Source organism: Panthera tigris, chromosome C1 (genome assembly GCF_018350195.1).
Source record: "Panthera tigris isolate Pti1 chromosome C1, P.tigris_Pti1_mat1.1, whole genome shotgun sequence".
Classification (NCBI taxonomy): Eukaryota; Metazoa; Chordata; class Mammalia; order Carnivora; family Felidae; genus Panthera; species Panthera tigris.
The window spans coordinates 12207587-12219862 of NC_056667.1; the positions used below are offsets into that span (position 1 = coordinate 12207587).

Here is a 12276-nt window from a genome sequence, read left to right on the forward strand (position 1 = left end):
AGACTTAGTCCGGGCAGTGAGACCAGGCCCTGTTCAGGCAGCTGGAGGTTGTGGGAGTCCTAGCCTCGCTCTGGCGTGGGGTGCTGTGGGGCTGAGGAGAACATGGGACCCAGCTGCTGGTGTCTGCCGTGAGCCCTGGCCCAGCCTGGGATCCTAGTCCTGTGTGGCCCAGAATCCTCATCAGTCCCCTCATGGACAGGTGGGCCTTGACGGGCGAGGCTACTCAAGGCCCCTGCGTCAGAGGTCAGACTAGTGGGAAGGGCCGCAGCTGACTTGGAACATAAGTCACAAGGCCGGGACGGTGTAGAGAAACAGGTTTGCTCTGTGGGTGTTTGGAGGGGAATTCTTTCTTTCCGTTTGCTCACGAACCCCACCCTGGTTCCTTTGCGTAGGCCAAAGGGGCAGGAGTAGAGGGGGCTCCCTGCCCCCTGGCTGCCACCTTAACCCAGTCCCCGGGGCCACCTCCTCCATGGCTGTCACCTGGTTTTGGTGGCCCGCCTTTGGGCTCCACCCACCTGGGTGCCTTTGGGCTCCACCCGCCTGGGTGCCTTTGCACTCCACCCACCTGGGCTTGCCCCGCCCCTTGCACCTACCACCGGATATGATGTGGGGACATCACCTGCCTTCCCTAGGGCGGGGGCTGTGTTCGAACCCCGAAACCCAGGGGCCACATGGGGCCCAGTGCCGACTGGACCCAGGCCACCGCCAGAGGTCACTATTACGTTCCCCTCTCCCTGGGTTTTGCAGTGTGGTAGACTCCCATGGCTCAAATAAGAAATTTCTGGAAGACATGTCTGACCTAGCATTGAAAGCCAACTGCAAGCTGATCATCTGCCCTCAGATTGAAAATCGAAATGACCGCTGGATCCAGGTGGGTACGGGAGCAGGCCCGGGGAAAGAGCAGGGGTGGCCTGGGAGGCCTGAGCCCCTGTCCTTCACCCCGACTTTGGGAAATGGAGCCTGCACAGCTTTGGTCTCCCTAGAGAAGCCAGGACTCGGTCAGGGCAGGGGGGTGGGGGGCGGGGCGAGGTGCAGGCAGCTTCCGGAAACACTTCCCCACTGCCTGTGTCACTCCAGTCTCTCCTGTTCCCTCGAATGCTCGGGTCCCAGACAGAGTCCTCTCCCAGTTGGGGTCCCAAGAGGCCTCACCTCCATCCCTGGCCCCCGTGCCCCCAGGTCTTGGGGGAAATCTGTGGCACCGCCCTGGGCGAAGTCTGGGGGCAGGGCTCACCGTGTCAGGAAAACGACGCTGGGGATACCACTGTGATCTCTTCCTCTCCCCTCCTAGGACGAGATGGAGTTTGGCTACACCGAGGCCCCTCACAAGGCCTTCCCAGTGGTCTTTGACTCCCCCCGAGACAGAGGCCTGAAGCATTTCCCTTACAAGCGGATCCTGGTATGTGGCAAAGGGCAGAGGGGAGGTCCCTTGGGTGGCTCTGTAATAGGACCCTGTAATCAGTCTTCCCTGGTCCTGGTCCTTTAGGGGGGCCAAAAGGACACAAATGGTGGGGAAACGGGGAGTCAGTGGGGGGACTGGGACGGAACATGCAAATAGCATGCAAACAACATGCAAATCCTCCTCCCCCTTCTGGGTGGGGCAGGCCAGCAAAGTCGTCCTGGGGAACCCTTCTCCCCCACTGGGGAGTCGACAGAGGGGTCAGTCCTGGGGAGACCGCCTCATGGGGGAAATGCACCAGTAGTGAGCCCTCATGACTCTTGCTTTTACGAGGTGGGGCCTCTTTTGGGGTAACACACTTTTTCTGGACACCTACTGCGTGCCAGGCCCCATGCGGCCTCTTCTGCGCAGGCTGGGGACAAGAGCAGCCCCAGCAACCGTGCGGCCCTGACTTTACACGGTCACTCATCCAATCCACACTCCTGTGGCTAGCTGCTGTCTTTATTCCCTCTTTCCTGAGGCTCAGAGAGGTTAGGTAATGGACCCCATGCCACCCAGCTATGGCACCAAGGTGCAAAACCAGAGGGGCTGTCTCCATACCCCTACTTCCAGGCTGAACTGCCTTTCGAGGTGGGCCCGAGGCCTGCAGCCTGTTTACCAGCTCCCATACCCCCACCGCCAGGACAATGCCCGTGTTAGGGTGGGGGCTGGGAGGGAGATGCCTGGGAACTTGTGGGCACACAGAGCAGGGGCATTTACCTCAGGCTAGAGGGGCCAAGAGACCAGTCCCAGCACAGGTGACAATGAGCCCTGTGGGGTGACTCTGAATCGACCAAGGGCTTGACCCCAACCCCAGGCTTCACCTGGCCAGGGCTTCCTCCACTGATCCCTGCCCTCATCTTTTTTTTTTTTTTTATACAATTTAAAAAAATGTTTATTTAGTTTTGAGAGAGAGACAGAGAGAGCAAGCCAGGGAGGGACAGAGAGAGAGGGAGACACAGAATCTGAAACAGGCTCCGGGCTCTGAGCTGTCAGCACAGAGCCCGACGCGGGGCTCGAACTCACGAACCTAGAGATCACGACCCGAGCTGAAGTCGGACGCTTAACCCACTGAGCCACCCAGGCACCCTGCCCTCATCTTTGCCCTGTCCCCCCTTCCACTTTCTCTGGGTCTCATTTGCTGTTCTTTTCCCAGCTGCAAACGGAAGCGAAGATTTTTCCGACCTCTCCTCTTCCGTACCTATGCGTACGGACCTACGGGTGGCTCCCCAGCAGGTGCACCTTCCCCAGCATCCTGCAAGTTCTAGTGTGCTGTATCTTTTATCATCTTTTGCTTCAAAGTCTTGCCTCGTTTCCCCCTGGCTTCCTTCTTCGGCCCGTGCGTTCTTTCTGAAGCGTGGTGCCTGATCTCTCAGCATTTGGGGATTTTCTAGTTATTCTGTTGTGGACGTTAATCGCCCCCCCCGCCCCAACCCCTGCCAAGAGCCGTCGCTTCCTGTCCCAACTGACCCCTCCTTCTGGGGTGGGGGGCTTGCTGGTCCTCCCCTAGGGTCCCGACTTTGGATATGTAACCCGGGAGATCCTATTCGCTGGTGCCTCCAGCCTTGACTCTTTCGGCAACCTGGACGTCAGCCCGCCCGTCACGGTGGGCGGCAAGGAGTACCCGCTGGGCCGGATCCTCATCGGCAGCAGCTTCCCCAAGTGAGAGGCCCTGGCGGAGGGTGGGAGGGCGCGGGGGACCGCCGTGGCGCCCACCTGTAGCTCCCTCACCACCAGTACGGGTCTCCAGGCTCAGAGGTGGTCTTAAGTCCCACGCTCAGTCCTGGAGTCAAAGACCCAGAGTCCTGGAATGTTAGATTTAAAAGGTCATAGAATCTTGGGGGAAAACTCAGAAACGACTGACCCACGGTCTCTTGACCTGCCTAGTATTTCGTGAGTGTAATTAGTCACCGACTCCGTATGTGTGGGGAGGCCTTCCATAAAATCCCAGATTTTCAGCTTCTTTAGAAACACTGGGGTTCTGGGGAGGTGATGTGCCAGCTGGAGCAGAGGCGGGAGACGGACGGGTTGACCTCTCCCAGCAGGAGGTCAAAATAGCTGATGTTCTAGCAATAGCTTAAAAAGCCCCGGGGTCACCCTGTGGCTACCGGTGAATGAGTGGCTGGTCAGGAGACCCGGGTGACAGAGGTGACTTGGTGGGTGCCCGCCCCCTCCCGCCCCACCCCCCGACAGCTGTCATCAGGCAGGAAACAAGGTGCCCAGGATTTAGTGCTCAGACAGGTGACAGTATCCTGCTGAATGGGTCCCCACCTTGCTGCGGGCCACCACAGAATGGGGTGAGCTGTGCGGGGATCCTGGTGGGGTCCTCTGTTTCCCGCCTGGAGATGAAGCCCGCTGCAGGCACCGGAGCCACCTTCTCGTCTGTGTGGGGTTGGCATGGAAACCAGGTGAGCCCAGCTTGCCCCTCCCCCAAGTCCCCAAGCCCTGACTGACTATTTAGAGCAGCCAGGCAGTCATAGGAAGGTCACCCAGCCCCTAGTGCTGACCCTGGTGGCCCCAGGGCTCTGGATCAGGTGAGGCGAGGTTTCCTGGCACCAACCGCAGGCATGTAGCCGGGGGCCCAGGGCTAAGGTCGGCTAGAGCAAGAGGAGTGCTCACCTTGGCGGTGACTCAGGCTCAGACACCACTCTGCGATGTGATCCTGCCCACAGCCCTGGAGGCAGGAGGATGCCGGGCCTCTGGGTAGAATCCTGGACTTCGGGGATGGACCCAGGAGGAAGGAGCACAGTTGGACTCGGGTTCGAGTCCTGACCCTGCTGTATATACTAGCCATGTGGTTTTGGGTATACACCTAAGCAGTGCTTACTATAGTGCCCGGCACACAGTAGGTGCTCAGTTAATTCATTTGGAGCAATTTATTTCATGCCTACTATGTGCCAGGCACTGTTGAAGATACTAGGGATATACATCAGTGTGCAGCAGATACTTTATCAAATGAACACATTAGTTTATAGTCCATGCCTCAGTTTCCTTGTCTGTGAAATGGGTCCATTAAGAATCTCTGGGCTGGCTATAAAATCAGCACTAGTGGGGATAAAGAATCCCCCACTAGTTTAGGTATTGTTTAGCCGGGCCCCTAGCAGTGGGTCTGCTTTGAAGCAGGTTGGAACTTATCAGACAGAAGTTATCGATCACCTACTACGATTTAATTCTTAGAGCCGTCCTATGGGGCTGGGACGATTGTTATTCCCATTTTACAGATGAGGAAGCTGAGGCTCAGAAAAGCGAAGTGAGTGCACTCATTCACGCATTCATTTGCCAATTCAGCAAATATTTACTGAGACTTCCCACAGGCTTAGATAAAAGAAACAATCTAGAAGCTCTAGATAAAAGAAACAATCTAGAAGCTCCCAGGGTCAGAGCAAGGACTAGGGATGGGACAGTGGGGGCCTCCAGTGCAGCTGTGAGCCAGTCCGTTGACCATTGTATTGAAAACCAGGAACAAGGTCCTTGGTAAACAGAAGGGGTCCTGAGGCTCAGAGAGGGACAGCGACCAGCTAGGACCGCACAGCGAGTTAGTGGAATAGTCAGGATCCAGGTCTCCTCCCTGGACTCCAAACAAAAGTAACCCTCTGTCCTGTGTTCCTGTCTTGGCTTCTTTCTGTCCTCGGCAGTGAACAAACAGACAGCCTGCATTCATTCTAACAGGGAGAAACGGACAGTAAGCAAACTCAACAAGTAAGTAGATAATATAGTGTGTTAGATCAAGGAAGCCCTGGTGAGAAATCGCCATTTAAATAAAGTCCGGAAGGAAATGAGGGAGTCAAAGATGGGGGTATTTGGGGGGGAAAGCGTGCAAAGGACTGGCAATGGCCAGTGCAAAGGCCCTGAGGCAGGAGTGTGGCGGAGACATTAGAGGAGCAGCAAGGAGGCCTGGGGTTTGGAACAGAGTGAGCATGAGCAAGGAGGGGCTTGATGGGAGATGAGTTCCGAGAGCTTAGCGGGGCAGAGTTCAGATCGTGACCTGGGCCTGTTATTTGTACGTACATCAGAGAGGAATCATGGAGATTAAGCAAGATACTTAGTGGGAGGAGCCTCAGGCAGGCACACACTAGGTGCTCAGTAAGTGTCACAATCATTCTCTGAGCACCTAGGTCTGTTCTCTGCCTGCTTGGCTCCCCATAGTTAAAATCATCTTTGAGCAATTCTGCCCCCTAGTGGTGGCTTTGATGTGACTTGAAGAGCGGGTCTGTCCCATCACCCCCGCCCCCACCAGCCTCCAGGCAGAGGGCAGCACAACGCGGGGCTCTGTCCCTTCCCCAACCGTATGTGTTTCTGATGCCTGTCACTGCGCCCATGAGAAGTTTCTGGAGTCCAGCGCTTCTCCACCATCTCACCGTGTTTAAGAACTCCTTTTAAATTGCCGGCCCTCTACCAACATAACAGAAATACAAGGACATAGTTGCCACACTCTTATCCCCCAAGTCAAATCAGCGTTGTCATTTGTCACTGTTTGTCAGGTCTCCCTTCTCATCTTTGTCTATGACATATTTGAGTGATAGAGACCAGGGATTATTACACAGCTGTTCAAAAAAAAAAAAACTTTTTTTTTAAAGCATTTTGAAAAAAGCTGTTCAGAAGCACATCATTCACAATCATTCGCTGAGCCTCTATTATGTAAGAGGTGCCGGGGATACAGCAGTGAACATAGACAACATCCCAGCCCACCCGGAGCTTACATTCTGGTGGGATGCCAGACAATAAATGAGATATCAAATATGCCAGCTGATACCAAGAAGAAAAATAAATCTGGGAAGGGGGTTGAGGGACGGTTGTAATTTTCAAAGGGCTCGTAGAGAAAGAGGGTGACATTTGAGTTAAACCTGAGGAAAGATGGAAGTGAGCCATGACAGATGGGGAGTGGGCGACAATTCCTGGTGCAGAGAACGGCATGTGCAAAGGCCCTGAGGCAGGAATGTACCTGGTATGTGCAAGGGGCAGCGGGAGGCCAGCATGGCCAGCACGAAGCAGATGAAGAAGAGGAGGGTGGACCGAGGGAGGTGGTAGGGATGGGTAGGGGCTGTGCGGGTTGTCCTGAGGACTTTGCTTTTACAGTGAGGGAGAGGGGAGTGGTGGGAGGGTTTTGTCCGGAGGAGGGAGACGATCTGACATATTTAAAAACTCTCCATCCGTTTAGACTGCGGGGGAGCAAAAGGGTGAAAGCAGAGAGACCAGAGAAAGGGGCAAGCCGCTAAGATTATTTAGAGGAGGGGGGTGTCTGGGCCAGACGGTGGCAGAAGGGGAGGAGGGAGGGGCTGGATGGTGTTCTGTTTACGGTAGAAGGCACCAGATTCGATGCAGCCTGGGGAGCTTGTCCATGACAAGCAGGCAAGGTCAAGGAATGTGATGCCTTTTTTGGTAAAACATATTGAAAGAAGAAATCTCTATACATACGTATGCGTGTTTCCTCATGGCTACCTGTGCCAGGGGCAGGTGGAAAGTGCCCAGAGTATACAACGCATTGTTCTGACTTTGGAAAAGTCACCCCCTTGAACTTCCGGGGCCTCAGCTGCCTCATCTGCGAAATGGGGACCTGGCCTTGCCTGAGGCAGGGTCGAGCTCCACACAGGCGCAGGCAGCTTTGGGTAACGACTCCTCCCACAGCTCTGGGACCCCGGCTCCCGAGACCCGCTCCCTGTCCTAGGCCACCCCAGCCCCTCCTTCTGTTAGTAAAGGGTGGTTTGCAAATACCCAGAGCTCATTTCGGGAACTGCTGGGGACGAGACAGACCGTGTTGAACACAAAATGATGGCGACAGGGCTTCTCTGGCGCATGAGTCATTATTATTTTTTTTTAAGTTTATTTATGTAGGGGCGCCTGGGTGGCTCAGTCGGTCAAGCGTCCGACTTCGGCTCAGGGCGTGATCTCACAGTTGGTGCGTTCGAGCCCCGCGGCGGGCCCTGTGCAGACAGCCCAGAGCCTGGATCCCGCTTCCGATCCTGTCTCCCTTTCTCTGCCCCTCGCCTGCTCACACTCTGTCTATTCTCTCCACCAAAAATAAATACACATTAAAAAAATTAAAAAAATAAAGTTTATTTATTTATTTAGAGAGAGAGAGAGAGAGCCAGAGAGAGAATCCCAAGCAGGCTCTGCACCATCCGTGAGGAAGCCGATGTGGGGCTCGAACTCACGGAACAGTGAGATTATGACCTGAGCCAAAATTGAGTTGATGCTTAACTGACTGAGCCCCTCAGACGCCACAAGACCCCTCCTTGTAAACAAGCACCGCCTGCCCCCCCCCCCCGAGTCTGCCCCCCCGAGTGGTCCAGGCCCCACACTTTGGGAAACTCTGGGCTAAGGGAGGGGTTCACCAGGTGCTGGTCATGTTTTGACCCAGAGACTGGGCATCCTGGGTAAAGAGTCAATGTCTCTGAGTCCCGGGATGGGAAGTGAGGGTCTTTGACAAGCGGAGCTCTCTCATTTGACTCATTTTAGTGGGCAGGAGCGGGCAGGGCCTTCCCAGCCTTGGTGTAAGGAGGGAATGAACTCTCTGGAATGATGGTCCGGAGGGACAGTGAGTTGCTGGGAGCACCTGGGGGCCGGGGCCCAAAGATGACCCGTTCAGAGGGTTGTCGTGAGGCTTGCACAGAGGTGGGATGCTCAGGAGGGGCCTGCAGGGAGCCAGCAGTCAGCAGGCACTGGTGACCCTGCTGTCTCCCTCCTGGGCCAGGTCCGGTGGGAGGCGAATGGCCAAGGTGGTGCGGGACTTCCTCCAGGCCCAGCAGGTGCAGGCGCCCGTGGAGCTCTATTCCGATTGGCTCTCCGTGGGCCACGTGGACGAATTCCTGAGCTTTGTGCCCACCTCTGACCAAAAGGTGCGTCCCTTCTCTCTGAGCCCCCTCTGCTCCTCCCCGACCTGATGGGATGGGATAGGGCAAAGCCACTTGAAATCAGCTCCCCGCCCGTGTCCGTGGTCACCTCAGAGTCTGGGCACCCGGGGAACCAGGCGGTGTTAATCAGAGGGGGCTTCCTGGAGGAGGTCAGAGCTCAGCTCCGGAGGGTACTCGTCGGCCCCCCTGCTCATACACCCATCCTCACACTTGCTGGGTGTTTGCCCTGATCCAAACCTCTCAGCCTAGACCCAGGAATGACACGGATAGTAATTGGTAACATTCGGCATCTATGATGTGCGTGTGTTTTAACTCATTTGATCTCCTGACACTTCCGTGAGGCGGGTACGCTTCTCGCTGACCCCATTTTATAGATGGGAAAACTGAGGCTCGGAAGGACAGCTACTGGTAGGGTAAGACCCAGACCCAGACAGAGGGCTTGGGACCGCTCGGCTGCCACCACTTTACAGAGAGGGGCCCAGACCTCAGAGAGCACGCAGCCCGGGAGGGGCGGCCTGCCAGTGACCAGTGACCGAGTTCCCCGGAAGGCAAGTGAGGAAGGGCATCCAGGCAAAGAGATTATCTTGGACAAAGGCCCCAGGAGTGTGAACCAGCTTGGGGGGTTAGGGGATGCTGCCCGGGGGTGCTTTGTGGCTGGCGGGTGGGACTGAGCGGGAGAGGGGAGCCGCCTGCGTGGTCTGGCCTCCTCCCGAGTTTGGGGTCTCCTGCATCTGGGGGAGAACCCGTCCACCGAGCCATTCTCCCTTCCTCTGTGCCAGGGCTTCCGGCTGCTTCTGGCGAGCCCCATCGCTTGCCTCAAACTGTTCCAACAGAAGAAAGAGGAGGGGTACGGGGAGGCGGCCCAGTTTGACGGTGAGTGCCGATGACCCAGTCACCCCGTGCGTGGGGCCTCTGCCCTCTGATTGCCAGCCCTGAGCACCTCTCATGCCTTTCATGGCTGTGCTCTGTTTACGGGCCCTTCGCCTCGCTTGGATCCCTCAGCTCAGAACCGGCCATCACTAATTCTCCCAACACCCTCACCTGGGAGCTAACGATGAGCGCTGTCCCTTTACTGGGCCAAGGCCGGGAGGCCAAGAGTCCGGTGGATGGCCCCAGGCGCCCACAGAAGGTGACGTTCTCAGGAAGAGCGGGCGGCTCCTGGCCACACCCCAGGAGAGGAAGACAACTGGACACAGCGCACACCCCGCGGGATCTCGCCCCCGCCCCCTAACCCCTTTCCCCAGAGGCTCAGAGAGGGGTGGCGTGCCCAGGGCTGTCACCGGGATGTGGCAGGGCCGGGGGCTCGAGAGTGGCAGGGGTGGGAAGCCAGGTGGGTGGTCGGGGCCCCTCTGGGGACCTGCCTCTGGGGCTTGCCAGACCTACTCGGCACCTGGCTGGCCCCCCTGAGCACCTCCCCCTTCCCCACCGCGGACCTCAGTGTTCTCATCTGAGAACTGGAGACCTGAATTCAAATCTTGATCTCGCTACTCATGGCTGGGAGATCAGGGTCGCGTTCTAAACCTCTCAGGGCCTCAGTTTCCTCTTCTCTGAATGGGGGGGGGGGTGATAATTACCCCACCCGGTGTTGTTTTAAAGATGAACGATAATTTAGGAGGGTGCCCAGAGCATGGCGGGTGCTCAGTAATGGCAGCTGTACCGTGATCATTAGGCCCCGAGTCGGGAGTCCCTTCCCGAAGAGTCTGGGCTCCATCACCAGGAATTCCCGGCCGTACCGGCAGTCAGACCCTGGGCGCAGCAGGGTCTTGGGTCTCTGGCTTTCTCTATCCTTCAGCCCCCTGGCCCTGGAGGCAGCCCTGGGCGGTCCTTCCTGAGCCCTCATACTGTCTTCCTTCTCTTGCAGGGTTAAGACACCAAGTGAACAGAAGCATTAATGAGATGCTGGCCGACAGTCGCCTCAGGAGGGACAGCCTCTACGCACAGGTGAGGATATATGGCCACGCTGCTTGCTCTTGGGGGGGTCCCCGTCCTCCCAGGAGAAGCAGCCCCAGGACTCGCTGGGGTGGAGTGGGAGTACGGGGCTCAGCCCCAGGTCTCGGCCGTGAACGCACAGTCTGATGGAGGAGGCACAAAGGAGCCCCCAGGGAGCTCCCGGTCTGGTGAGGGGAGATCCAGCTCTGGTCTGGGGGAAATGATGAGTTTCCGGAGAAGCTGAGTGAGATGAGAAATTGGGGCCCCGTGGGGGTGAGGGGGGGGGTGGGTGGGAGTCAAGGGGATCTGGCAAGGAGGAGACCGGGTGGGAGGAGGTCTCCGGCTGACGCCCGCCATGGGCGTGGTGCAGGGCCTGGCGCAGAGGCCCCTCACGTCTCCTGCGTGGAGCCTGGCACCTTCTCCGAGACGGCTGAGATGGACAGACGTGTGAGCCGCGCTGTGGCTGGGATGGGGCGGGGGGGCGGCCACAAACACTTTTGGAACTAGAAGCTGCCTGGGTCCAAATCCCAGCTGTGCAGCTTCCTAGCTCTGTGCCCTCGGGCAGGTCACCGGAGCCTCAGTTTCCCCATCTGCGGGTGGGCAGTGGCACCCAGCTGTTGGAGGACCTGAGGAGCACGAGGGCGAGAGGGCTCTGCACGGGGCCCGGCACGCAGCCGGCGTTCAGCGAGCGTGAGAGCCTCCCTGGCTCACTGGGTGCGCCCGCTGCCTCTCCTCGTGCCCCCCCCAGAAATGCATCGACTGGAACCGGGAGGTGCTGAAGCGGGAGCTGGGCCTGACCGAGCAGGACATCGTGGACATCCCCCAGCTCTTCTTCCTGAAGGGCTCCCATGCGGAAGCCTTCTTCCCTGACATGGTGAGAGCACAGAAGCAGGACGGGGCACTTCCTGTCCCCGGGGCCCCCTGGCAGGGTCCGCAAGGGTGTCACTTGGGGTTCCAGAGGAGAAGCGCTTCCTGTCCGAGGGCAGAGACAAGCACAGAGACCGGGGCGGGCCTGGCGGATCTCTAGGTGTGTGTTTCCTTTTTTTTTTTTTTTTTAAAGTTTATTTATTTACTTTGAGAGGGAGATCGGGAGAGCAAGCACAAGCAGGGGACGGGCAGAGAGAGAGAGAGAGAGAGAGAGAGAGAGAGAGAGAGAGAGAATCCCAAACAGGCTTCGTGCTGACACAGCACAGGGCACGACGCGGGGCTCAGACTCATGAACTGTGAGATCACGACCTGGGTCGAAATCGAGAGTTGGACGCTTAACTGAGCCACCCGGGCGCCCCGGTGTGTGTTTGCTTTTTGTGCGGGTACAGGACATCTCCGCCGGGGGGGGTCTCCACCGGAGCGATTTTGCCTTCCAGGTTTTCTTGCTTGTTTTGTTTTTCTTGCCACAAGGAGGGAGGTGGCTACTGGCATCAGTGGGTGGAGGCCGGGGGTGCTGTTGAACGTGGGTCAGTGCCCAGGGCGGCCCCCACCACTGAGGGCTTTTTGTTTCCCTCCCAAGTCGAGACAGGAAGTCTGTTTTGGTTTCAGTGTTTCCAGCTCTCACTCCCGGGGGGCCCCAGCCGCCTGCTCTGCTCCGCACCCCACCGGCTGCTCCTCGGTGCGGCTCCTGAGGCGGGCAGGCGGGCCCACGGTGGCTGCCTCCCTGGCTGTCATTAAGTCAGGCAGCTGACAGTTGATGCACAGCTGTGATGTCACCCGTGTGGCCTCTGGGAGGGGCCTGGTGATGCTATCGGCTGCACAACCATTAACGCCTTTGGGAAGGGATGTCAGGCTGTTGGCCCCTCGTGGCTTGGTTCCCCAGGATGGGAGACCCTCCCTCTTCAGCCTGGGGCCTGTAACTGGAGTCCCCCCCCCCCACCCCGGCACCAGCACCGGCCAAGCGAAGGGTTGGGAGCGGGTCCCGAGGTCCTGATTGGAGGCACGGTGACAGGGCAGCGTTTCCCTGCTGGGACCCTGCACTCCTGACTCCTCGCTGCGGGGTCTTGGCAGAGGCCCCTAAGGCAGGACCTCGGCTCTACTGATGTCTGGGCCTGACTCCTTTGTCGTGGGGGC

The 12276-nt window shown here is 57.8% G+C and overlaps 1 protein-coding gene across 1 annotated transcript in view; it reads left to right on the top strand.

The window, feature by feature from the left end:
- PADI1 (peptidyl arginine deiminase 1) overlaps positions 1–12276 on the top strand; it is a 38266-nt gene that overhangs the window by 23143 nt on the left and 2847 nt on the right. The window contains exons 9-15 of the mRNA XM_042996200.1: positions 748–871; positions 1289–1396; positions 2946–3097; positions 8127–8271; positions 9066–9159; positions 10148–10227; positions 10964–11089. Of these exons, the coding sequence (XP_042852134.1) occupies positions 748–871; positions 1289–1396; positions 2946–3097; positions 8127–8271; positions 9066–9159; positions 10148–10227; positions 10964–11089 (829 nt within the window). The remainder of the gene's footprint in view (positions 1–747; positions 872–1288; positions 1397–2945; positions 3098–8126; positions 8272–9065; positions 9160–10147; positions 10228–10963; positions 11090–12276) is intronic.